Here is a 25,859-nt window from a genome sequence, read left to right as displayed (position 1 = left end):
GGAGTACATTTTCTTTTTCATTTTTCTAATTCCTTCTAATTTCTAGTTCCAGAGAATATTCAAAATCCACCCTCATTAATATATCTCTGGTTTTACAATCTGGCAGAGTGCGAGACGGTTCTTTAACAATGTGAAGCATTCTTGGAGCAAGTTGTAGCAAATGACTCCCTCTTATCCATCACCTTTCTCATAATTGTTTTTGTTACTCGTTTAATTTTCTCGTGTGTCATTCGTAGGGTAGATCTGTCCCTTTTCAGGGCATCAAGGCCCAGGTGGAATGGGGGGCAAGGGCCACCATTTTTCTCAACCATCCGACACTGGAGGTGTAGGTGATGTGGTCAGCCTGTTACCCCCGGAAGGATTAACCCCCAGTACTCATTTGGAAAGCAGGCTGAGGGGACCTGGGAGCCGTCTGGAAGGAATTAGAGCAAGCTACATCCCCTGCTCCTACCTGGGATTGAACCCGGGACGCACTTGCAGTCTGAGCTACGCGGCTCGCTATGACACTATGTGTCATTTGTAGTCTGTAGCAAAGTTGTAAGAAAAGGAAGTTAGTTGCAATTCAATTTTTTTTTGCAATGCCTGACCTCAAGTTCCTTATTCTAACTGTATAACATGAAACTGTTTTCCTTGAGCTGTTTTTCAAACTTCTAAATCACTAAGTCGCAAACTGACGAGATACTGGCCTCCTGTGTCTCGGAGCAACCCTGTTTGCAAATAAGAACACCTGTGGAAAAAAAAACCTAAAAGAAATAGTTTTTTTTTCGACGGCAAGATAATTTAAGGTGTTAAAACGTTTGTTTGTTTTTTTCACGCAGTTCCCCTTTTAATTCTCGATTTTATGTGCACGTTGATAATCTCATCACTTTCTGCGCTCTCCGACCTTGTGTTTCAAGACGGAGGAAATTCCCTTAACTTGTGCACTTCCTCCGAGCAAGGCGCTAGCTTTTCAAAAACGACTTCTCGCTCGCCGGAGAGGAAAGTGTAGTCGGAAATGAAAACGGGGGGTTGCAGGAGTGCTGGTGTCCTTGAAGCGAGGAGGGCGCAGCAGCAGCCCGCAGTCTCGGAGGAGCTGGGCCGGGCTGGGCTGAGAGCTGTCCCCTCGCCGCCGGCGACAGCGCTGTACTGTCCGTCTCACTGGACTCAGGCGCGGTCGGTATCGGCCGGGGAGCGTGGCTGCTGGGTTATTCACCGGCTAATAATGAAGTAAAATAAACACGTGGGGAGCATTTTGTAGTGACGGTGGGCGCAGGTATAGTTAACGGGTCTCCGCTTGTACGTCTTTTCACAAGCTTTGGAGGATTGTGCTGTGATGTTGCCGTAGTTTTAACACGGGCCATAAGAACAGCCATGCAGCTTGTCGGACTGAATATCAACTGTTATTCTACAAAATCAGCTAAACATTTAGCTCCCTCTTTATACTGTCGTGGAAAATGTATTTATACTCCATGTGTATAATGAATCAATGAATGGTGGCTTAATTGTCCTGATCAAAAACACAAACCTGTTATGTAATAGCAGGCAAGGTATTCCGAATGTGAATTAAATTGACATTTCATCTTAACTATAAACTGCCGGTGTTACCTTAAAATAGGTATCACTGACTTAACTTTCTAGTAACTTTTTTTTCTCACCTAATAACCTGAATAGCGATGTAAAAAGCATTTTCAGATACAAATTAACATCAATAACAACAACAGAAAAATAAATATGTAGTACTGAAAATAATCATGGTGGACCATGAAAAACATGGTTAAGGATGCGTACTGTGCATGACTGCAAAGACATGCGTACCATGACTCGGAAAATTTGTAGATTTTGGGACATTTAAAGTACTTCAAGTCAGACTTCTTTGGAAACCTTTTTTCAACTCCGTTTACACGTCTGTCAGTCGTTCTTCACACGATATCACAGCTTTTCCATTATATTTTTATATATATTCGGCACGATCCTGTTTTATTTTCGTGATGATGACCGTTCTTGTGCAGCTCAGTTTCTATTGCTGGGGTGGAATTTCCTGTTCGCTCTGGACCGGGGGAAGTCCGAGTCCGGGCTTCGAGATTGTGCAGGAATGCCTGGCACTCGCCTTTGAAAACACCGACTTGCTTCAGGGCGCAAACAAAGGTGCTTCTGTTGCTGCTGTTACAAAACCAAGCACACCGTAAAAATCCCACTTGGGCAGGAGGATCCCTGTTGGGAAGACGTTGGGAAGACCTATGGCTCAGTGGGATGGTTGGATTTAATCGTTACGACCAACAGTTCATTTGGCTTCCAGGAAAGCGGTGTGTGTGTGTGAACCGCGCAGTCATGTTCTGCACAGGGCTGGGAAAGCGTATTCAGACCACGGGCAGGGTGTATAAGGGACGCTTTTCCCCTGCAGGAAATGTGAGGCAGAAAAAATATCTGTTTTTTTTGTAAACTAGCTCTACTACATTTCTGTCATCAGAAACAAAACACACATTCCAGTCGTGCACGAATTTCTTAAGCAACCCATGGCCAAGGTATGCAAACAGTCTGTGACAGAACATGTGAAGGGGTATGTTGACAAAAATGTCGTTATCAAATACGCTATTTTTATGTAAGTTATAAAAATGTTTTCTATACGTCTTCTATGTGTTGGCAGTTGTAGGTAGTAAAAGTGAAATACAAAAATCTTGGTGTCAATCTTTGAGTCATGGTCAAAGAAAGAAATGTATAACCATCTTCAGTAGAATTACGAGTCTCTGACGGTGATAAATTTGAACACGCCAAAGTATCCTCGTCGGCGGCTGTGGAAGTAGCTCCCTCTGGTGGTGAACCCGTCATCCAGCACTTGAGCGTTAAGAACTCATTACCTTTATATCGCGCTTTTCTGGACACTCCGCTCAAAGTGCTTTACAGGTAATGGGGACTCCCCTCCACCACCACCAGTGTGCAGCCCCACCTGGATGATGCGCCAGTATGCTCCCCACACACCAGCTCTCTGTGGGGAGGAGAGAAGAGTGATGAAGCCAGTTCAGAGATGGGGGTTATGAGGCCATCATTGGTCAAGGTCAGGGGGAAATTTGGCCAGGACGCCAGGGTAACACCACCCCTACTCTTTATTGAGAAACGCCCTGGGACTTTTAATGACCACAGACAGTCAGAACCTCGGCTTTACATCTAATCCGAAGGACGGTGCCTTTTCACAGTATAGTCTCAACGTCACTATACTTGTGCATTAGGACCCACTCAGACCGCAGTGTGAGCACCCCCTGCTGGACCCACTAACACCTCTTCCAGCAGCAACCTTCGTTTTCCCAGGAGTCTCTCATCCAGGTACTGACTCACCCCTACTGAGCATCAGTGGGCTGCAAGTAGGAGATATAGCCGCGACTAACAAAGCTTGAATTTGAGAAGCGTGACAAGTAAATGCATTCATTATTTTTTCACACAACATACGTGACTGAGAGATTTATCATCATCATCATCCTTATTATTATTATTCGTGCTTAATAATATAATTCATGTTTTTGTGTTCTTTATCGTCATTAATTGTATCCCATTAAATAAGGTCTCGTGAATGTAAATGTTGGTGTGGACTCTTACTGCGTTTCTTCTAACTGCGCGAAGAAACCAAATAAAACGAAAGATATTCCAGATCAGCGCATTACAGCGAAACGCTGCAAAAACCAGTTTGTCTCCAAGCGCCCTTCGTATTTCTATGACGTCACTTCCAGGGAACCACTCTCCGGCTTCCGGTGAGACCGCAGCGAGGGTCTGTCTGCAGGTTGTGCAAACTGGGAGCAGCGGAGTTGTGACATCCCGGGGCAATGTCGAGTCGGGCTCTGCGGAGGCTGAAGGGGAAACAGCGGGGCCAGGAGCCCCTGCACCTCGAAGACCTCCTGCTGCACGGTGGGGGCGCGGAGAAGGAGGAGGAGGAGGGCGATGACGATGACGATGAAGCCCCTGACCCGTGTGTTTTGGTACCGGCCAAAACGAGCAGCAACCGGAAAGCAAAGAAAAACAAGACGCAAAAAAACATCAGCAACCTCTTTGAGCTGGTGAGGCTGCTCACAGAACGAAACAGAATTAAACTGGGCTTTAACAGCAGTCCGTACGGCCGCATCAGTGCTATGAGTTTGTTTACACGGGGCAGCTGTTACCCACATCCCTCAACATAAATATCCGAGCGCAAATAACACCCAAGAAGCAAAACTAACATTCACTAGCGTAAAGGCGTTTTTGAGTAAGGCTCACACCAGGCTCTTTAACCTAGAGATGTCCACACTTGAATAAAACTAAGGCTTAGGAGAACTGTTTCATAAATTGAATGTGCAGAAGAACGTTTTTTTAAGCTGTTGTCCCAGTTGGTTCCCTTCTGATCCCTTGTTGAGGGATGTTCCCCGTTTGTCTCTCCCATTCTATCCCGGTATCTGGCACACGTCATCCGTCTGTCGTAACGTGACAATAAAAATAACAATGTGGGAAAAGTACAAACGGAGGTGGGCTAAGTGCCCTCTCAGCATTGCCCATTCAGCACGGTTATATTTGCCCAGAGGGTTTCCTGACAGCAGCGGGTTTCTCGGCCTGGTTTGCCGGATCGTGCCGCTGCAGATGCGCTGTCTGTGCTCCTGTCTGTAGATACATGAGGCGGACAGCGGCCCCGGGGGCGAACTGGGCTTCAGGCTGCAGGAGGAGGCCGGGGAGAAGAGTGACCGCAGAGAAACCGAGACGGGAGGCGAGTCGGTCGAGGCCGACAAGGTGAGCATTCGGGCTGGGTGCTGCCCTCGGCTCGGAGGAGAGACCGGTGTCGCCGAGCTGTGTGGACACCTGGGTTGGTGCTTGTCATAAATGAAGGCGAACTTGAGCCTTGTTTCGTTAGTCCGAGCCGAGAGTATAAATGCTTCATTTAATCGAGCTTGTACAAGACTTAATACGCGTTATTGCTTTTTAAAGATGCAGAAATGAGCGGTGTATTGTACGTGCTTTTAGGTGTGGTGATAACTGAAATAATTTTGATCAATTTAAAGACACCACAATATCTGTTGCACATAGCAGTTATAATGTAATGTTTTTAAAGGAACCTTGTAAATATTTCAGTTATGGTTTATCTTCTAATGTGTCTTCAGAGCGTTTTGTTGTAAATGGGGGGGAAAAAAACTTCCATGTTCATCTTCCTTGAAAGTAGTTAACAATTTCAGTTCTTTGGCTGAGTAAATCTATGTAAGGATTGTTAAAAGCATTTTTGTCTTGTATTTCGCCTTTTTTTCCTTTGAAAAATGAAGTTGTTTTCTTTTTTTTGGTCAGTGCAATGGCAGTGAGAAAGCGAGGAAGAGGAAGAAGAAAAAGAAGAAGAGCATGCCAGAGAACAGTCAGGTCAGAATTTCAGCCTCCTCCACACCTTCCAAAATGTTAGCCCTCTCTGTCTCCCCGTTTTGTTTAAACAGGGTAGTCAGATGTGCTTGCAAATCAGGACAGTTAAAGCTACAAAAATACATTGATATCCTCTGTGAGTTGAGTTTGTAAGTTAAACATTGAAGTCGACAAGCTTGTTGTAGGACCAGTGCCTGGGTGTGGATTAAATCAAAGCTCTTGAACCCTGGACCAATCCCACGTTCCTACCCCAAAACCTGATGACCGCATCGCTGTGGAGTCTCTCTCAAACCACAGGCCTCCAGCAAGTCCTGGGTTCGCAGTTTTGCGTTAGTCAGGGCTTCGGTGGGGACAAGTTGAATTGTGCGTCCCATCGGATTGTCCTTAGAGGGCATGTTTACTTGGCTGCCTTCTTGGTCTCTCGCTTCTGATGGACAAAACGTTAGCTCCTCGTGGGCCGAGGCGGCCATCGAGTCCTGAGCCCAGCCCTGTGTCTCGAGCAGCAGGCGGAGGGGGCGGCCGGCGACATCGACGCTCTCCTGGAGACCATGGAAACCAGCAACGGGCTCTGCTACCAGAGCGAGAGCTCCAGCGGCGCTGTCAGCAGGCCCGTGCTGCACGTGGAGCACAGGTAAGCTCCGCCGGGATCGCAGCCTAGGGGCCGCGGGGGGGCTGGGGTCGTTTCTGAGGGTGGAAGGCCACAGCGAAGCGCGGAGGGCACGGAGGCAGACGGTCCCCCTCGTCCTTGAACGTGCTCTGCTGTGTTGTGTTGCTGCTGCGACCTGTTTGCTTTGGAACCTGTTTTACACGGCTCCCTAGAGAGCTGCCAGTCCTGACTCGTGCTTTTTCTTCTGCTGTCCACCTCACGACTAGAAATCTGAATCCAGAGACGGAGCTGAAGAGATATTTTGGGGCACGGGCCGTTTTAGGGGACCAAAGGTAGGACTGGCTTTTATCGTTGCGAGTAACTGATGATTTTCATGTTCCCCTTTAATTAACCGGCTCACACATTTCTCCAGGCGGCACGGTGGAGCCCAGGCATGCTCTCTTCTTGGAGATTGCACATTCTCCCTGTGTTCGCATGGGTTTCCTCTGGGTGCTTCTGCTCCCTCCCACAATTTAAAAACGTATACTGGTGGGTTAACTGGCTTCTGGGAAAGTGGCCCTGGTGTCTCATCCAGGCTGTACCTTGCCTTGTACCAGTCACTTGCTGAGATAGGCTCTGGCTCCCCTGGGACTCTGAATTGGAAGAAGTGATTACAAAATGGATGGATGTTTTCCATTTATGTGCAGCCCTCTGGCCACAGCTCAGTGAAATCCTCAGTTTGGTGAATTGGCCTCAGGGAGCTGAGTGCTAGTTTCTGATTCATCAACCTCCGATGGGAAGTACACTCTCTTTTCTGCCCAGTCAGTCTGTCTCCCTTGTATGTAAGTGACTGGCTGTAATCATCAGGTTATCATGTATGAGGTTTAGATAATAGCTATGACTGCTTAATAAAATGAAGGAAGTGGTTCTTTAAGTTACCAGCAATTACCTAAAAGTCCATGTCTTCCTCATGTATTTTGGAGGACAGCTGCAGTGATCTGGGCTTTTCATTCTTGCACTGACTTAGCAGAATCTGATACGCGAAAGAGCTCTTCATATCCAAGCATCTGCGCTTGTTGTGTGGCGTCTAGTGTTGCTGAGTGTCGATTCCTTGGACAGGCCGAGACAAAGGCAGCGGCATGCCCTTCGCAGCACCTGGATGACTGTCTTCAAAAACACCTGGCCACGCTTCACAAGGCCCGGTGAGTCCCGCCGGAGACAGGCTGTCTGCTTCCGGAGACGGGGCTTCTGGCTTAAGGAGTGTTTCCTGTTCTATGTCATACATATGACATTAATTGCCATTAAATGCTAATAGCAAGAAGTCATGGTATGTTATTGAACAAAACTGACTAAAACACAAGAAACTGAGCTCAACAGGCAGGTAAAATGTATTGCCTAACCATGACCGTTTTAAAGATTAATAGTTTCCTGAATTACAGGCCGTGGAAAACTATTTCCTTTTAGTGTTGTGTGTGTCCCTGGCTGTTTTTTTTTCCACTTCGTATCTAATCGGTGTGAAGCAGTACCTTGAGAATCCCCTCTGTCATTACAAAGGCAGCCATTCAAGGCACTACAGACCGTTTCCCTCAGCCCGTCTTTGTAATTGACAATGGTCTAATTCTATGAAGCAATATTGCCAGGATGGGCAAAGCTTTATAGAATTCACAAATGCCATTTTCCCACATAAAGAAATATCTTTAGGGCTGCCTCATGAGAGACCCCATTGAGGAGTTATTTTCCTCCTGAACTGGGTCACAAGATAAAACACTTTGAATCCTCGAACATCATCACAATGTAAACATTATCTTAAGTGTTATGTAGGCAGACATGCAGTGTTAATAGCTCAGTAACCAAACCCCAAACATGAAGAATCCAAGCATGCTGTGGTATTCATCAGACACTGAGGCCTTGCTTCCGTGAAAGGGAAACAATTGTATGTATTATTGTATGTAATTTAGTTTGGGGGGAGGTTTGACAAAGATTACAAATAAAAACAACCTTCTAATATAAACATCATAAGGTCTGGTGCATCCATTTAGGGTTATATATATATACCAGGATGTCATGTTTTAACTTTTATTCAATTATTTCTTTTACTTGCTTTTAATACATATATGGGGTCTGTTGCACCTGCAAATTTAGTTTCTAAAGTCTTTACCCAGACCACAAATGAAAGGATGAGTCACTGTTTTGTATAAATTGTTTAATGAGATCAGATTGCAAATGTTCATACTGCTACTAGGTTCTAATGCATATGCAGTTGTCACTTCTGTACATCCTTTCATTCTAACACTAGTCCCTGGATGGTGATCGAGACTATGTGCAGGCTGTAAAATTTACATTTCAGTCATTTCAGACTTCCTGAAAATGATTGAATCCTGAGCATTACAGGAAAATGCACTTTATGTGTTTACTTGGGTGTTCTCTGGAAAATGGCCTTTTTTCGTAACAAAACTCATTTATAACTTTTGCGGAAGTGCACTGTGACTTCTTGCATCTCTTACATTTGTTTTTAGGTATTTCCATGAGTCTACTGGAGACAAGAGATGGAGTCCAGTATTACACGTTTGAACACAGCAGGGACTATCAGCAAGTTCAGTTCAAATTCCTGGACGCAGTTGAGTCGATGGATCCGAACAACATTGTGGTAGGTGCTGTTGAACAGGTCCTGTGGTGATTTCCTCAGTATGGACGTTTGCTGAATAGTAAAACAAAAGGCATGAATATAGAAAGAAAAATTCAAAGCAAACATTTTCTCTTTCTGTTTTCCTTTATTGCACAGCAGTTGTCAGCAATTTGTGCTGCTTTCTTAAAAGGCAACTCTTAGACCTCTAGTAATATGTATCCACAGTAACTGGTTTCCTTCTGAATGTGCCTGTTGTCTTGCAGCTCCTGTTGCAGATGAACCCCTATCACATCGACTCCTTGCTGCAGCTTTCGGATGTCTGCAGGATTCAGGAGGATCAGGAGATGGCCAGGGACCTGATAGGTGAGGAGAGAATAGTGTGGTGTTGTGCTATGTGTTAGCTAGCAGTACAGTGTGCTGGGCACTGTGCAAGCTGAGCAGGTCCAGAACTGGGATGATTTCTTCAATACTAACTAGAAGAGCTTAAGGTCGATTAAATGTAAAATGTAAAAGTGCAATACAGTTAAAAATGGATGGAATAAAAAGACTACACCTGGAAAATCTGGAGTTCTCTTACCGTGGTGCTACAAGCGAGTTGATCTGGTGCTGAAAAATTAATAAAGTTGCCTGTTAAACATGTCTTTAATAAGAGTTGCATACCTGCACTGGTGACGTGCTGCTCTGAAGAGATCTGTGTGCTGTGTTCTGTAGGAAGCCACAGCAATGTGGAGATTCTCCACAGCGTAGCATGACGTTTCTGAGAGAGTGAACGTCCCTTACAGGCTCTTGACCAGTATGGTCCTGGCCCTTAGATTTCACTTAGCACTGGCAAAGAAGGATGAGAAAAAGAATATTCCGTTATTAGAAGTACACATCCTGTAGAAGAGCCATGTAGTATAATTCCCTTAACTAGAGGATTTGTACTTATGCAGCAAGTAAGAGCTGCTTTTGTCTCTTGTGACTTGGAAATGGGAACTGATGTTCATTGTACATAGAGTCTGCTGGAGAGCACTATTAAGTCGAGATCATCTATTCAATGGCCTTTAACTCATTGTGACAAGCAACTCCTGAGGGTTAAGGGTTATGTGGGAATATAAAAATTGCACATGAATCAGTGTTCTCCGAAGTCCTTTTTGCACACTGAAACCTGTGCACTACTGGTGTACTTGCCCTCCAATGTTTTCTTAAATGTATCATGAAAGGCACTTTTCAGAAATAATATTTTCCCCAGGAAATATTTGTATAGTCTATTAGGTTAGTAAAAATGACAGCACATAATGACTGGAAACACACAGAAACCTCATAAAATACTGGAAAGTCAGATACTATTAAACACTTAGTTAACTGTACTTCATTAAAGAATAATGTTTTTTTCTGTTCACCAGGCGGTGTTGTAATTATTCCATATCCTGTTATTAATCATGTCAGAATACCAGGATAGCCCTACAGAGATTTCCCCGTGGAGAAGAAGCCAGACAGGTGGCTTTTCTGCATTAAGAAAGTAGCCAGATGAAAGTCTCGCATCATCAGCCTCTGTTTAGACTGATGGTAGAGATGTAATGCCAAAGACTGGGTGTTGAAAAGAACGTATTCGTTTTTGGAGTCGCAGTGTGCTGCTCTGAGAGAGAAAACTGAGGTATACTTTTTTAGGTCAGAGGAAGAGGGTGGCTTTTCAATGTACATATTCAGTATATTGTACCTTAATAATACTCAGAAGTGCAGACGTTACACTGAACTCCAAAAGCACTGTAAATTCCATGACATCATTATTATGCACACGAAAGGCCTTATTTCCAAGCTGAGTTAATTATATTTTCAAAATACTTTCATGTAGTCTATTCTAGATATAAAGTATAATTAAAATAAAGCAGTGATTTATATCAAAACTTTAAAAAAGTTTTTTTGCTAAACAATATTTTTTTCTTCTTCCAGAAAGAGCTTTGTACAGCTTCGAATGTGCATTCCACCCCATCTTCAGCCTGACCTCGGGAACATGCAGGCTTGATTATCTGCGGCCGGAGAACAGGTGTGCAATGGAGTCTTAAGCGTGCCTCCGGTCGTTAATCGCTGCTTTCGGTTACAATCCTGTGCCGGTATTTGGGGAGAGCTTCATTCTTTTAAATGTCACATCTGCAGTGGGAGTTGATGAAGTCATTACGGGACTGGTGTAAGATTCTGCATGCTGAAGTCTGGAACTGCTGCAGCCATTTAGGAGAACATTCTAGTTATTTTTTTAAATGCAGCAAGCAGCATTTCCTCCCTTATTTTCCTGTGTGATTGTTGGGGTTCCTTTCAGTCAGACAGCTTTTATCATTAGAGTTCTTCATCTTGGTCAGTGACAGATCTTTGAAAGGGGCTTGAATATCTGTTTGACGTGGGGATGAAGTCTTGCTCTCGTTGCCTCCCAGGGCATTCTACTTAGCCCTCTACAAGCACATGATGTTCCTGGAGAAGAGAGGGTGTCCTCGCACTGCGCTGGAGTTCTGTAAACTCATACTCAGGTGAGCCGGGACTGGAGCGCCGTGTTTCTCATTTTCTGTTTTTTTTAAAAAAAAAAATCACTTCCTGTTGTAAAGAACTGGAGAAAAACTGTCGGGCATCTCGAAATACCGTTTCCCCGACTGTAAGGGCTTTGACTCCAGGGCTTTTTTTTGTTGTTTTCAGAAACAGTACGGAATCTATGTGGAGAGACTCTGCACTATTAGCACATCCCCTGGCAGTGAACTGGACTGCAGCATTGTTGCACATTGACATTTTATAATGATATTTGCGTTTGAAGTTTTGAATATTCCCCTCGTATAATATACTGTAGATGCTTCATTAGAGTAGATGATCAGGTTTGTGGTTCCAATTGAAGATGATATAGTTGAAGAGCATCAAAAGTAATTTGTCATTTGTAAGAGCAACACGTACAAAGAGTTATCAAAACAAATCTATCTATTATAGTAGATGCACTGACATTTTATTGAACAAACAGTACACTTGAACTGCTGAGCTGTTGGGACCTGGTGTTTCTAATGCTGTGCAGCTGGCAGTACGAAACCAATCATAAAGGTTTAGCATGATGAAGTTGCTGTCAAGGTGTCATCCGTTTGTGAGATTGTGGCCTGTCATTGCTGGACAGTTTGCCTGTAATGTCTTGCTGTGTGAGAAACTGCAGGCTGTGAATGTGTCACAAGGGCATATTGCTATCTTTCTGTGTTTTTCTTTCTTGAATTCCACTAGCGCTGACATTCAACAAGTTAAATCACCTCATCATGCTTAGTCAAAATCCTCACTAATGAAACCATTAAGTGCTTATGCACCAGTCACAATCACTGGAGAGACCAATTAATCAAAGTGATGCTAAAAGCATTTTATCAGTATCCATTATCTATATACTTTATTCTTTTAAAAGACTTCTGTTTAAGTAAAGTAGTAAGTTTCTTCTGATGCTCAGTCTGTAATGTGCAATTAGAGGTCCTAATTGAACTATAGTACATGAATTCTGATGGATCTGCTGTCAGCAACGATCAGCAAGGGCTGAAATGTCATCCGTCAGCTCAGACATGTTAATCAGCAGCTTCATTGGTGTCTTATGCAACTGAGAACTCCTCAATGTTTTTTCCTTCAAAGTCTTGATCCTGATAACGACCCGCTGTGCATGCTGCTTCTGATCGATTTCCTGTCGCTACGGGCGCGAGAGTATTCCTTCCTCATCAGGCTGTATGATGAGTGGGAGGTAAGGAGGGAAAATAAAGCTGGTCATCTTTGCTTTTGCGTGCAAATCTGAATGCACATCATTAATTGAACTATCACTATGGGTTTAACCATCCATTATAAATCAGTGTTCATTTCTAAGCTCTTTCTGTTGTTTCTGGTATTACAGAAAGGCATTAAAGAACTAAGCATGTAGTAATTTATTTGAATACACCTATATTGTACAGTGTATATATATGTAGATATATGCATATCAACACATGAAAGTATGGAGTCTTGGAGATACTCTCACATGCTCAACTCCATCTTCATTCCCCCTTTACTACAACCTATATGTTTATAAGGTAGTTCATCCTGCACCTTAAATGCTGCCTGAAATTTTTATTAACTACTATGTAGAAAATATTTGCTTTTCTGTCCTGCCCTGGCTGTTGATTGACAGAACATTCTTATCAATTTGTGATCAAGCAACCCCCCATAACCCCATAATTTAAACTGTTATTGCTGTGCATTATGGTCAGTTTTCTATCAGTTGATGTGCACAACTTCCAACAAGAATCTAAACAATAGATACTGTATACGTTTGCTCCCTGTACTGTTGTACTTTTGAACAGCAGATATGCTGCTGTATAGTAGGTTTGTGAGCCCTGAATGTCTCTTGTGCAAGTCACAGTTATGTTTAGGTCTTATATGTCATTTCGAATTGCACACCTTGAAATTGGCATAATGTTTAAGGATGGTGAAAACTGTCCTGAGACATCAGCATTCTTAAAAATGAGAGGCAGCATAAAGGTGTTGTCAGGAGTCATTGATACAGGGCTTTCAGTCTTCTGAAGGGTTGAGCTCTTTTTCTTCCCTGTCCTCCGAACTGCATTTTCTCAGTTACACTAGAGGATATGACAGAAGTAGTCATATTCTTTAAGTTTTATAAGTTGTTGGTGTGATGCAACGCTGTTTTTGCTCTTCCAGGTTCATAGGAACTTGTCCCAGCTCCCGAATTTTGCCTGCTCGCTTGCGCTCTCCCACTACTTCCTCAGCCTTCAGGATGACGTGAGCCCGGAAGAAAGCACCCGGATGAAACGGAAGTCAGACGAGCTGCTCCAGAGTGCTTTGATCATGTTCCCGAGCGGTGAGTTGCGTGACGAGGAGTGACGCTTCCCTGTGAGTCTTTCCGGGAGAGCGCAGGAGGAGTGCGGATTCTCTGAGGCCATGCGGTTGTTTGCTGTCTTGGAATGCGTAAAATAATCTTTAATCTCCGTAAAAAAACGCACAGGATCCCACAAGAGAAAAAGGGTGTAATGAACTGCAAATAAAGATGAGAAATGATTTTGAAAAGGCCAACCAGGCTTTGCAAATATATGTACAAAGATCTGTATGGAATACTGCAGTATTCCAGGAGGAGACTGGAGTGTCGCAGGTGCTAGTAGCAGGAAGGGTAGATCTCCAAGGCCCAGTGATGGTATTCTGTCAGTTCTATTTAAGGAAAGCCAGATGTTATTTAGAAATAAAGAAATTCAAAAAGCAAATTCGGGACTGGGAAATCACTTGACAGATGATTTTCATGGTAGATACTGTAGGTGTTGCATGTATATAAAATTAATATGTAAACTGAAGGTATAAAACGGCAAACAGCTTTAAGAGCCTATTTAGTGAAGGACTTAAGTTGAATCATGTGCCTTCTGCTTGTGTAACGTATGTTACTGTCTGTTGTGCCAATAACTCGAGCTCCTCAGCTTCTTCGCCATTTCTGTCTTTGCTGTCTGCATTATAGCATGGACAAAACAAAACACGACAAAAACAACATATTCCTTCACTATAGTGCAGATTATGCAGCTTTTATTAATTAAATTATTTTATCTCCATTATTTTGCTGTCATTTAGTTAATTAAATATAGTGCTCATGCTGTGTATTGAAGAACTGGAAAACAAAACATCAGTACACTGTCTAACCCCTTCTTCCAGCTCAGGGTTGTGGAGGAGCCAGAGTCTATACCAGCAAGCTACGGGTGCAAGGGAGGGTACAGAATCACACACACTCACGTGTAGAGCCAGTTTTATCAGAAACCAGTTAACCCACCAGTGGACTAGGGGAAGAAATCGGAGCACCTGGTGTGGTACTCGGGAAGAACATACGAACTCCACACGGACAGCATCCCAGGTCTGGAGCTGAGGCAGGGCTTGTCCTTCTCCCGTGCAAAGAGCTTCTGCGAACACTGATCCAGCTGCCTCCGGCCACGTGCAGCGCATCTGCATTGACTGGACTGCAGGCCTTCACCACAACGTCCTGTCTGAGCCTTAATAAGTCTGGTGGGGGGGAGAGGGTCTGTGTCTTTCCTCCAATTCCTAATCCATAGTGACTGAGTGAGCCTGAATCTCAGAGTGCCTGCGTGCACCTGTCTGTGGAGGGTCTGTCTGGGACAAAGCCGACTTTCATTTTCTTTAGGGTTCTGGCAAACATGAAGTGGGACGCTGCCAGTAAGGGAGTGTAAAGTGTTGTGTGTTTCATAATGGGTTTCCACGAGCCCTCGCATGTTTGATTGCGTGTGTTTGTGAAGGTCCTGCTGTATAAGCGCCTGCTGCTTGTTCCCGTGACTCACTGCTGGTTCCTTTTGCCCACAGTTCTGATGCCTCTGCTGGACCTGTGCACGGTACAGCCCGACGCTGCGGTGTCCTCACATGAGTTTTTTGGACCGAAATGCCAAATAGGGTAACTAAAACGTTGATATACCAACTACGGTTTTTGTCATTTTCATCATAGTACTAATGGCTCTATGGATACGTAGTAAGTGTTGCAGTGCTGTGTTAAGTATTTTGATTTATTTTCTTTCCAAATCATTATGGGTGTAATTCAGATTAAAATAGTCTACATGGAAATTCAGTGCCCATTTCTTTAGACCAAATCCTAACTCATTTAACGTCCAAACTGTGAAAGATAAACATCTTAGACTGCAGGAAATATCTTTGAATTAGATACACATTGTTCAGCAGTGATTTTATGACACTGCTAAAGGATGTTTGGAATATTTGAATAAGCTTCCAAGAAAGCTTTCTTGCTTTCATTGGTTTTAGTGTAATCTTTTATTGCAGTGTGTAATAACGTGCTGCTTCAGACAAGTTTACAGTTGTCTCTCTCGCATTCCAACCCCACTGCGCTCCGCATCATCATAGTCAAGCTCACCAAGAGCTCTGCTAGATAGAAGAACGTTGTAACTAGGTACAGGTACGATTCGAAGCCAAACCAACTTGCTTGGAATTTTTTAGTCCCTAAATTACCTTAGATAGCATTTCTCAGGCCTGTCCTTGTGGACCACAATGTCTGCTGGATGTTTTTCTGCTTGATTAGACTTTTTTCTGCACCCTTGTTTCAAGGTAAACTGTCTAATAATGTGCAGAACCTCATTATATCTGGTTGAAAACCTCCCAACTTAATGAGGAGTAGCAAGGTGGGAATGACACTGGATCAGATGTGTCCATGATGAGTGTTTATTTTTTTCTTCTGCTTTAATCCATTGGTTGCATTCTAGGCAACACAACTGCATGAGGGCAGCTCACAGATTAGTATGGGGTTGAAACCAATTACAAACCCTATCAGTTTATTACAATAATAACTTCTTTGGGCACTCCACTCAAAGCGCTTTACAGGTAGTGAGGACTCCCCTCCACTACCGATGAGTACCTCCCACGTGTGCGCCAGTACACCCCCCGCACACCAGCTCTCAGTGGGTAGGAGAGCAGAGTGATGAAGCCAGTTCATAGGTGGAGATTATAAGGAGGCCATGATTGATAAATGCCAAGGGGGAAATTTGGCCAGGATCCCCTTCTCTTTTTGAGAAATGCCTTGGTCAGGACCTGGATTAAGAGCCTGAGCAAATCTGTGGTTTTTGGCACAATGATGCCGTTTTCCCCCCCAGATTTTGGTGCATCGACCCATGTGCTGTACTCTGGCACTGACTGGCAACTGCATCCTAGCTTAGTGCAGGATCCTGACATGTATCCATAATAAAACTGTTGGAACGCTGTTGAGAGTCATAAGCAGCATTTTGGACGAAGGGAGGTAGTGCAAACTGTAGTTTCTGCGGCGGGTCCTGATGCGAGCATTGGGGTCTTGGTCATGCACTCTGTCCCTCCTCCGCAGGCAGCCAGCTGCGCTGAACGAGCTGGTGTCGCTGTTCGTGGGCCGGTGCCACTTGCTGTGGAAGGATGGGGGCGTCATGGTGTGGCTGGAGGGGAACGTCAAGGAGGTCTTGCGGAGAGTGGACTCCCAGAAGTCCCTCGCGGAGGACTCCGAGAGCAAGTGAGCTGCTGTGACACCGCCCGGCTCTCCGGTGACGACAGGTCTCAGAGCAGGGGCCCTGGGTAGAACTCAAAAAACAGTTTTTGACTGTTAGACAAGGAAAATTAAAAGCATCTGACCATAATTTCCTTCAAACCCAAAGCATAGTACACACACTGTTGGGCTTCCCAGCTCTGCTGAATCTGTGTTAGGCCCCGAAGGGTTATATAAAAGAAAATAAAAAAAACTGACTTGCTTCCAGCATCATGAATCCTCAGCCTGACTGGTTTTGTTGCCTGATGAGATAAACTTGTTTAGCAGGCTGTTAGCTACACAACTCTTATTATCAGCTGGATCTTGCAGCGCCCCAGTACTTCTCTACAATGAGTGGGGAGCTCTGTTGAGAAAGGTACTGTAGGTCTTATAAAAATCAGAATTGCTCAGGAGAAGTGGGAAATTCTTGCTTCATGGGAAATCCATATAAAGATGGGCTACAAATATTACCACAGTTTATAGTTTATCCAACTCGGCAGTAGTTTGAAGATGTGAATGAATAGTTTGAAGCACATATATTGCTTTCGTGCTTCTGTGGGTATTTACTGACGGCTTCCTTATTGTTACCATCAAGTCTTAACTGATGTGTTCATCATGACTGAAGATCAAGCTTTCATGTTAAACAGATCCATGGCCAAATGCAAAAGTCATGGGAGAAGGAGAGGAAGAGTTTCCAGGAAATGTACATTTAAGACGAGGTGCCAGTCAATTTCGTACAGTTTGGGAAATATTCAGTATGTCCGTGTAAAACATGTAACACTGATCACTGGAGTCCGCTTCAGTTGTCTCAGAGCACACTATCTTGTGCCTTAAAGGTTGAAAGCTAACCTTTTGTGAAGACAGTATTTATTTATCACTTAAAAATTCAAACATGTAATGGTAACCTATTACAATCCCTAGCTGCACCACAATCTTTACTCCTCTGGCACAGCTGGCTCACTGAATACCTGTGCATATTCTAAAGACACAAGTAGCAACTGTGGGTGAAACAGCTACCCTTGGCTGCAAACCTTTTACTTTCTATGTGCCAAGAGGACTTAGAAGTCTCTGTAGACTGTTTGGGTTCCTAGTGTTGTGAAAAAGTGAAATCTTTGAATACATGTTCCCATGAGGATATCTTTATGTATGTCATGTGTGTTCTGCTGGGGCTCTGTGTCTTGAGAGGGCAGGGAGATGCACTGACAGAGCACACTTACTTGCCTTGTGTTTCCTGGTGACTTGCAGGAGAAAGCTGAGGTACCAGAGTGCCCCCCGAAACATCCACCGGCATGTCATCCTGTCTGAGATCAAGGGGGCTGTGGCCACGCTGCCTCTGGTGAGACGGGCACTCGCCCTGGGCTCTTCAACAGCACGAAGGAGTCGGAGAAAATCAAATTGTCCCGATAAGCGTTCTGGGGGTCCTTTCTTGTTGGGGAAGGAGGGGGTCAGAACAATCCCAAAAGAAAATAACTGTATGCATGAAACTAGTCGAAATAGCAGCAGGTCCTGTCATTTGTTTTTTTTCCGCTGTTTCTGTTTAATGTCACTGTCCCACATTTTAAAGGAAACCTTCAGAAGTAACAATTTTGAGAGATGTTTAAGTTGAAAAAGAATGGTGAGTCGTCTGGTTTCAAGCCCTCTTTGTGTTTTATATATATTAACAACTTGGGTGGGAAGGGCTGAATGAAGTTTGTCGAAGTGCCCTCAATCAGCATTACACTGGCACACGTGAAGATGATGTACAGTATATGAGTTGCTGTAAATAAGGGAAATAAAAGCGAAACACAAAATTGGACCATGTTTATGGGAACAGTGTTTCTTCTTGCGTTCTGATTATTTGCCCGTTTGCTGCCTTTTAGGAAGTGACCACTCAGCCAGTGATGGGTTTTGACCCTCTACCTCCGCTGGATTCAGTGGCTTCTTACACCAGGCCCGAAAGGTAAAGATTTCAAGGCTCCAGGCTTGTAACTCTGCATACGTCATGCGGATCAAGCTGTGTGTTTCTAGAAGGGAACTGTGTCTGTGCGAGTTGTCTGTTGTCTGCAACACACTCAACAGCATAAAAATTAAACGCAGTGTTGAGTGGTGGCTCTGTGGCTCAGGATCTGCGCCTGTGGCTGGAAGGTTGCCGGTTCAAATCCCAGAGCAGGTGAGAGAATTTCCAAACAAAGGGTGATCTGCGGGGGAAATGTGAAAAGCTAAAATCTGTGAATGAATGGACTGGATCTGAAAAGAGGTTTTTATTCATTGAGAGGAGTTGAAAGGTGTGATTGAAGTTAAAGGGTAGCATGAGCTTCTGATACCTTCCTACAGTAGAAGTTCTGAATTCCCTGTAAATGGATGCAGATAGATGGGTCAGCAAAATCTTGGCTGAAGGAGGTGGAATGGGGATCTTGTCAGCTTTGAGAGATCCTTCATCAATATTAAGCATATAAAAAGTAAAGCAATAATGTAGACATGCTGTTAGAATGTTTCATGTTCATAGTGAATATGCACAACAAGCAATTTGCCAGATCGAGAATTAAAAACAGTGCATTACTGTGTAAGAGCTGCAGCAGTTTTGTACTTGAGAGTTCGGAGTGTCAAAGTGAAGTGAAAAGGTATTTGGTCACAATATTGTAGTTTTACACTTGGCAGTGATTACCAGCACGTTTTCTAACATGCTTTGCAAATTATTCCTCTCATTATTGATTGCAATGGTATGGAGGTTTAAGAGGTTTCGTTAATAGGTTCTCATGTGGTTTTTCTGAACCTTAATTTTCCTTATTTCTTCACTTATTCAATTGATGTCAAAATACAATACTGACTGTCGTCAATCTCATCTGCTTCAGCGATGCAACTGCAGTATAATGGGAATTGTTCATCACTGTTACACCAGGTCATCTGCTAATACATCCTACTAGCAATAATTAATCCATATACAGACATTATAACTTATCAGTATCTTAGTCAGTTACTTGCAAAACCTAAAAATGGGGATTCTGCTTGGGGTCTCTGGATTATCTCCACACTTATTGAGCCTGCAAACAAAGGACCAAACTTTAAATCGCGTTAGGTTTTACATGCTGTACGATATTTTTGAAGGGTAACTTTACAGCTACAGAATATACCCGAGATTTTTTTCATATGTGTTCAGTGTATGGGCCTGTGGAACTACAGTTCCAGGTTGGGGAAGCAAATGTAGTGCCCAGAAATCAGACTTAATTTTTGAGATGATACAGTTAAAAACACAGGAACAAAAAGAATCCTGTCTTACTGTACCGAAACTCTCTGAAACATTTGATTTTTTTCGTACTTCACAATAATTTTAAAAATGAATGCCCTTTCACAGAACACAGTTGTGTGCCAGCTTGCTGCTGTTGTAGCTTTCAATTTCATATAAACTGGTTTATTGTCACATTTCACTTCCTGAATAGGATGGCATTCACCCAAACACATACTGTGGATGTGTAAGCAAATATCTTTTAGACAGCTGTCTATAATTTGTCCAGTGCGTATTTGACACATGCAGATGTGTTGTGTTTTTAGGTCTCTGCGTCATTCTGTTGAACGTTAAGAAACAATTATGAATGGAGATGAAGTGTTTAAAGAATCCATCAGATTCCTCAGATGTGAGGTCAGCTCTGGCACAGTGTATCTGATTGGATTTTGTAACGATTGCTTACATAAGTATAAACTAGGGGCTCTTTCATCTCACTGTCGTCAGTGGAAAAAAAAAACTATATTGGTCCTGTTTTGCCTACAAGGTATATTGAATTAAATGATTAATTATCTCATTTGCTTTGCTAGGAAAGGGCATCTTTTTTCAGGAAGTTTATTTTGCTGTTTGAGGTTTGCATAATCTGTTTGCTCTGTGAGTGTGTGAAAGGCTGTTCCCTGATGTCACTAGTCAGAGTTGCCCCTGCAGGTTTATATCCTCTGATCATTGTTTGTCATGGTGTTAAATGTACTTTTCTTTGCAGAAGTAAGCTGATGGCTCTTTCCTGACCTGTAGTCGTTTTACTATTTACTTTAAAAAATAAAAGTAATGTGTATTAATGGGGCTTCTGGCACTAGGCTGAAGCTATTACTTTGGTCTTGTGATAACTATTTAAAAATCAAACTGATTTTGGTGTAGAAGGCCATTTGTTGCACAGCTGTGACAAGCAGTGATATGGCTGTTTTTTCTTCAATTCATTTATCTGAGCTTCCTTCATATCTAAGTAATGCCCTAAGTGCCATAGAACTGACAGTTTCTACAAGAAAAGTTTTGTTGTTGGGAAGAAACTTGCTTCTTGCGCTTGAGCTTAGATCCAGATTTGTCTAAACCTGCAATCTTTAAGAAGAGGAAAATCATGTAAATTTGACCTCCTCACTGGTGTTTCTTATCCTCCTGTGGAGTGTGTAAATTACTGAAGAGAGCTGAGCCACAGACGTTATTTAACTTATCATCATCCGTGGTCAATAGGCAGGACAATAACCTATACTAATGACAGATATGATGCGGATGTCAGTCTATCACAGGGCCACACAGTCACAGGGAAACCATGTAAATGCTGGACAGAAGGAGCTAGAATCCAAAATCGATCCCAGAACCCAAGGGCTATGAGGCAGCAGCACTAACCATGAAACTACTGTGCCATCCTGTAGCAACCTTGTAATGTAAGCGTGCTGTTTTTTTCAAAAAAAAATCTGATGTTCGTTTCCTCTTCGTCCTCCCTAGAGTCAATCGAGGAGCGTCCAGCGAGAGCACGTTGTCACTGTTTTTCCGTTCTCTCTTGCCAAACTTCAACCTGCAGGTGAGTGGAGCTTCCTTTCCTGACAGGCGCCTGGGGCAGAGGGCAGCCCAGCTGACGAGAGGCACACATGTGTTTTTAGTGGAGGACAAGGTGCAGCATGATGGCTGTGTTCCTCTTGTCCTCAGCCCTGCTGTGGCATCAGGTCAGTGACAGGTCAGTGACAGTCGAATACTCAAGTGAGGCTGCCAACAGCAATGAGGACCATGCTTTCATCTGACCTGCCACTAGAGGGTGTTAGGGCTTCTATTGATTATGTACAGGTTCACATGTGGCGCATTAATTGATTAATGAGGTAATTGGTGAAGGGCTGAGAGCCACATTCCCACACGGAGGTGGTTTGGTGGGAATTGTCCCTTTTCAGAAAGCATATGAATGGCATGTGGGGCAGTTGTTTGCGCCTTGCAGCACTGTGGTTCAATTCCTGGGGGTCTACTTGTGTGGAGTTTGTATGTTCTCCCCACATTTACTGTATATGGGTTCCCTCCAGGTGCTCTGGTTTCTTCCCACAGTCCAAAGAGACAGTGGTACCTGTAGGTGTGTACATGTTTGTGTCGGTCTTCCCTGTGATCCTGAACTGGAAGAGTGTTGAGAAAATGGATGGGTAGAAAGCAAATAATAACCTCTCTGTGTTAGCTTGTGCACTGATCTAACTGTTATGATGTTAACTGGAAGAGTACTTTCACGTGAGACTTACTGGATTTTGTAAAGGAACAAGTAATAGGTTTATTCCATGCTGAAAAAAAGAAGAAATAAAACACAACGTTTTGGCCAAAACGTTGTGTTTTATTTCTTCTTTTTTTCAGCATGGAATAAACCTGTTGCTTGTTCCTTTGCAGCCTATGCATGCTGACGCAGCTACCCACCTGAACTATTGCTGGATCTTGTATGACCTGGGGGAATAGCTCGATGTCCAGCTTTAAACAAAGCACATGCTCAATGTACATACAAGGTTTGACACATTTACAGCTGAAGAAGCTCAGATGTTCACCTGGTACTGAGCTTCTGTTACCACTGCAGGTACAGTGTTGTGTGCAGGCTAGGTTGGTAATAAAGGGGAACATTTTCCTTATCTCTGTGATGCTCGCCTTGAGATCCATAAACCAATGAGAGCCTTTTATTTAAAATTAAATGAAAAATACTGTTATCTCAAAATTGCATTCATTTATTAACAGTATGCAATGTGACTGCAGTTACAAAGCAATCTCAGTGTCTGCGGTTTTGGACTTGAATGTTTCCCGATAAATTACACAATGTGTTCGTGTTATACAACATATTTTGATCCACAGTAGAAATGCAGAGAAAGAATATGCATTTAATGACATAGAATATCATTCTTTCAAATTTTCCATAGCTTTCAGGGGATGAAGTGTTACTTTTACATCAGTGTGATTGATTCTGATATGAATCATGTTTAAGAAGGGTTTTCTAGTAGTAAATACAAATGTTATTTTGCAAAACGCAAAGGACTGATTTTAGAATACTTGGAGAGAATTCAAGGAATAATTACCATTTCCTTACACTTACATAGAGCTTTTCTGGACCCTCCACTAAAAGTGAAAAATAAAATCATTTGAAAAAGCAGTTGCACACTTATTGTTTTAGAATTTCCACCTATTTGACCTAAACAATATCAATATAATATAAACAATATGGGACTACTAGGCTTTTATTTTGGTTTGGCACCTTGGGCAGAATTGAAAATGGTTTTGTTAGTCCTGAAAGTGAAGAAGAGATGTGAATGTGCCTCTTTTTTTTTCTGGAGAAAAATAATACAGCGAGGTCCTTTTAAACCTTTATCGTACCAGACATTCAGTTAAGGCACAAGATTATATTTCTTGGTGAGAAGCCTGTGTATAAAGGCTTGAAAACTGCAAAATGAGTGTTGGAGAATGCCTGGGCACCAGCCCAGCTCTCTCCACCCCAGAGTAAGCTCCTGTGTTCGATTGCCGGGGCAGCTTGAACGGTGCTCAGGCTTCTGTGACTTGACGAAAGCTGTTGGTCGTAGGGCGCTGCCAGAGCCGAGGATGACCTGGAAGTGGCCCGCGCTGGTCGAGAACTGAACCAGGAAGTGAACCGGCTGATGGTGGCCATGAGGGACATGCTGGCCAATATCCAGTTTCAGGAGCCTCCCAGGGAGGACCACCCTGATCGGGATGAGGACGAGTGGGAGTGATACTTTGGGCTTCGCCTGGAGGGGGGGAAGAGCAAGAGAGAAGAGGATTGCTGAGCAGCAGAAAGCAGGGTGATGACTTTGGACAACAGTGGCAACAACATCGCATTCAAAAACGGTCTTTTCAGTTTGATCATATCTCTCTGCACTATTCCTTAATTAAAACCATGTGATCTGTCTGTAGCAAACCTGGAGTTTTTTTCTTCAAGATGCATTGTTGTGGCCAGATGGGAAAGGCAATAAGTAGCTCGCAAGTGGAGAGCGATCCATGAGCTTCTGAAGAGAGTGGTGGTTTATGAAATGTGTACAGCAGTATCGGTGTTCTTTTATAAGATAATTTTGTAAACAAAAATGTTTTAACAAATAAAGGGTGTGCCTGATATATTTTTAAAAAAGAACAGCTTAAGTTTACAACCTATGAAAATGATTAAACAAAACAGAAATCCACAATATTAACTAGGAAGGTCTGCTGTTTGCTGTGTTTGACACTTGGGATAATTGCTTTTAAAAGCTCTATAGAGCTTATTAATATAATTGTAAAGGGATAGAGTTAAAAAATTAAAAGTTCTAGATTTACCAAGGCACTGTTATTGTTGTGCATGAAGAGCTTTAATTCATAAAACCCTCGTGCTGCTTTTAGTAATACATAGCTCAATTCTAAAGTTAATTACTGGAACACAGCGACCAGATGGTTTGTTAAATTTGAATTATGAAATCACGGCTTTATTAATGTTATACCATGGCTGAAAAATATGCTGTTTGACAAAGTTATACTCATTTCACAGAACACCAGGATTGCATTGGCTTCATTTGCCTTTACATCAGTTAATAAACATACTGAGAATGGATCAGAACCATTATCTAAATTTAATTTTGAATAAAGAAATTAAGCTTTATTGGAGTTGAGATGTATGGATTTATGTTTAACATAATCTTGTTGAAAATACCAACGGAGTGGAGAAATATGGCTCATGCTATAGTCACACCTTCCTTTACTACTTTCAATTGTGAAGACGTGATGTGTTCATAATGAAAACCTTAGTTTTAAGATTTCATGCCTACCCTTTGGCTATGTAAAGAACATAAGAGATTAGTTTCAACTAAGACAGATTGGAAAAGTAAAAGAAACTCATCAGAATAAGTTTCTTCTCCAGTTGGTCATCTGAAAGATCACACTATTTCAAATTGTGTGTTGAACTTTTTATGAAGCTGTGATTTTAAGTTCACATGCACGTAATTTTTCCTTTGATACTTTGATACTCGCTGTTAATTCAGTGAACAGAGCACTGAAGAGAAATGCTTCAAAGCAGTTCAGAGGAAATGTGTTTTCTGGTGTGGATTCACACAGTATAGTCAATTTGTTAGCTGCCAAGCTCCATTTTTCTGCTGGTCTATAAGAATAAGCATGTCTGTGCCCAGTTGGTGTATAAGTGGGAGACATTAAATAAAAACGGCTGGAAATGGTGTTGGTTGGCCAGCGGGTGGCTATTTTTGCCAGCCTGTCAATTTCAAGACTCAAGAATGAGACACTGAAGCGCTAGCCTGTCCACATTGTGGACAATAAAACATCCCATGGTATTTTTGTGTATCAGCAGGTGAATTCACTCTGGTATCTAAAGCAGGTTATGAAATCTGCACTGGAACATTGTGAAACATTAATTTTTGTGTTTGCCGGATCTCACACATTCATCATCTTCATCCTGTGAAGGTGAAAGTTCTCGGATAAATATTTTGCGACTCTGGCACAAGGGCAGCCCAGGCAAGTGTGGTCTGAACAGGGACAAGGAGTCCTAAATGCTGTGATTCTAAAGTAAACATGTTTGTTGTTTTTTTACATCCAGATGAAGGGACACCCTTTGTGTGTCCTTGCTTCTGGCAAATAGTGATCAGCCAAGAGAATAACAGGCAAGCTTGGGACAGCATTCTTCACGTTTTCTTCTAAAAGTTCCCCTGTTAGCACACACAAGACATTTGTCTGATCTACTCCAGAAATAAAGAATTGGAGCACATGATTCCAAGATTTAAAGGAAATCACATGGTCTTTAATGATGTCTACGCAAGAATGGGGGCATTTAGAACAAATAAGCTCTAACAGACATGTTCACTAATTGAGGGGGGAAAAGGACAGTTGTTTCAATTCATTCCTCAATAGCAGAATTTGAGTTTTTTAGCTTTCTAAGAATGGAGCACAACGGCCTGGACTAGAACCTTGCCAAAGTAAACCCAAAATTTCATTCATGTCTTGTAGGGACACATTTTGAAAACAGCAGCTGGATTCAAGGAATCCGCTCTACAAACTCCATGCAGTAGTGGGATAAATGTGTGTAAAACTGGAGAAAAAATGTAAAGTGCTTTAAAGC

General features: G+C 42.8%; 1 protein-coding gene across 1 annotated transcript; it reads left to right on the top strand.

Annotated features, from left to right (window-relative positions):
- The first annotated feature begins 3,690 nt into the window (after positions 1 to 3,690).
- Positions 3,691 to 24,395, top strand: tcf25 (TCF25 ribosome quality control complex subunit). Its single transcript, XM_088938654.1, has 18 exons — positions 3,691 to 4,022; positions 4,603 to 4,722; positions 5,269 to 5,337; positions 5,838 to 5,965; positions 6,208 to 6,273; positions 7,040 to 7,122; positions 8,437 to 8,567; positions 8,810 to 8,909; positions 10,479 to 10,572; positions 10,955 to 11,047; positions 12,162 to 12,267; positions 13,215 to 13,374; positions 14,865 to 14,952; positions 16,381 to 16,539; positions 17,797 to 17,887; positions 18,411 to 18,490; positions 21,254 to 21,329; positions 23,335 to 24,395. The coding sequence occupies exons 1-18, from the start codon at positions 3,792 to 3,794 to the stop codon at positions 23,500 to 23,502; spliced, it is 2,043 nt and encodes a 680-aa protein (XP_088794780.1). The 5' UTR covers positions 3,691 to 3,791; the 3' UTR covers positions 23,503 to 24,395.
- The last annotated feature ends 1,464 nt before the right edge of the window (positions 24,396 to 25,859 follow it).

This window comes from Atractosteus spatula, chromosome 21, assembly GCF_055471065.1.
Source record: "Atractosteus spatula isolate fAtrSpa1 chromosome 21, fAtrSpa1.hap1, whole genome shotgun sequence".
NCBI classification, from domain to species: domain Eukaryota; kingdom Metazoa; phylum Chordata; class Actinopteri; order Semionotiformes; family Lepisosteidae; genus Atractosteus; species Atractosteus spatula.
The sequence above is the reverse complement of the archived record's forward strand: the minus strand, read 5'-3'. Positions and strand labels throughout refer to the sequence as shown.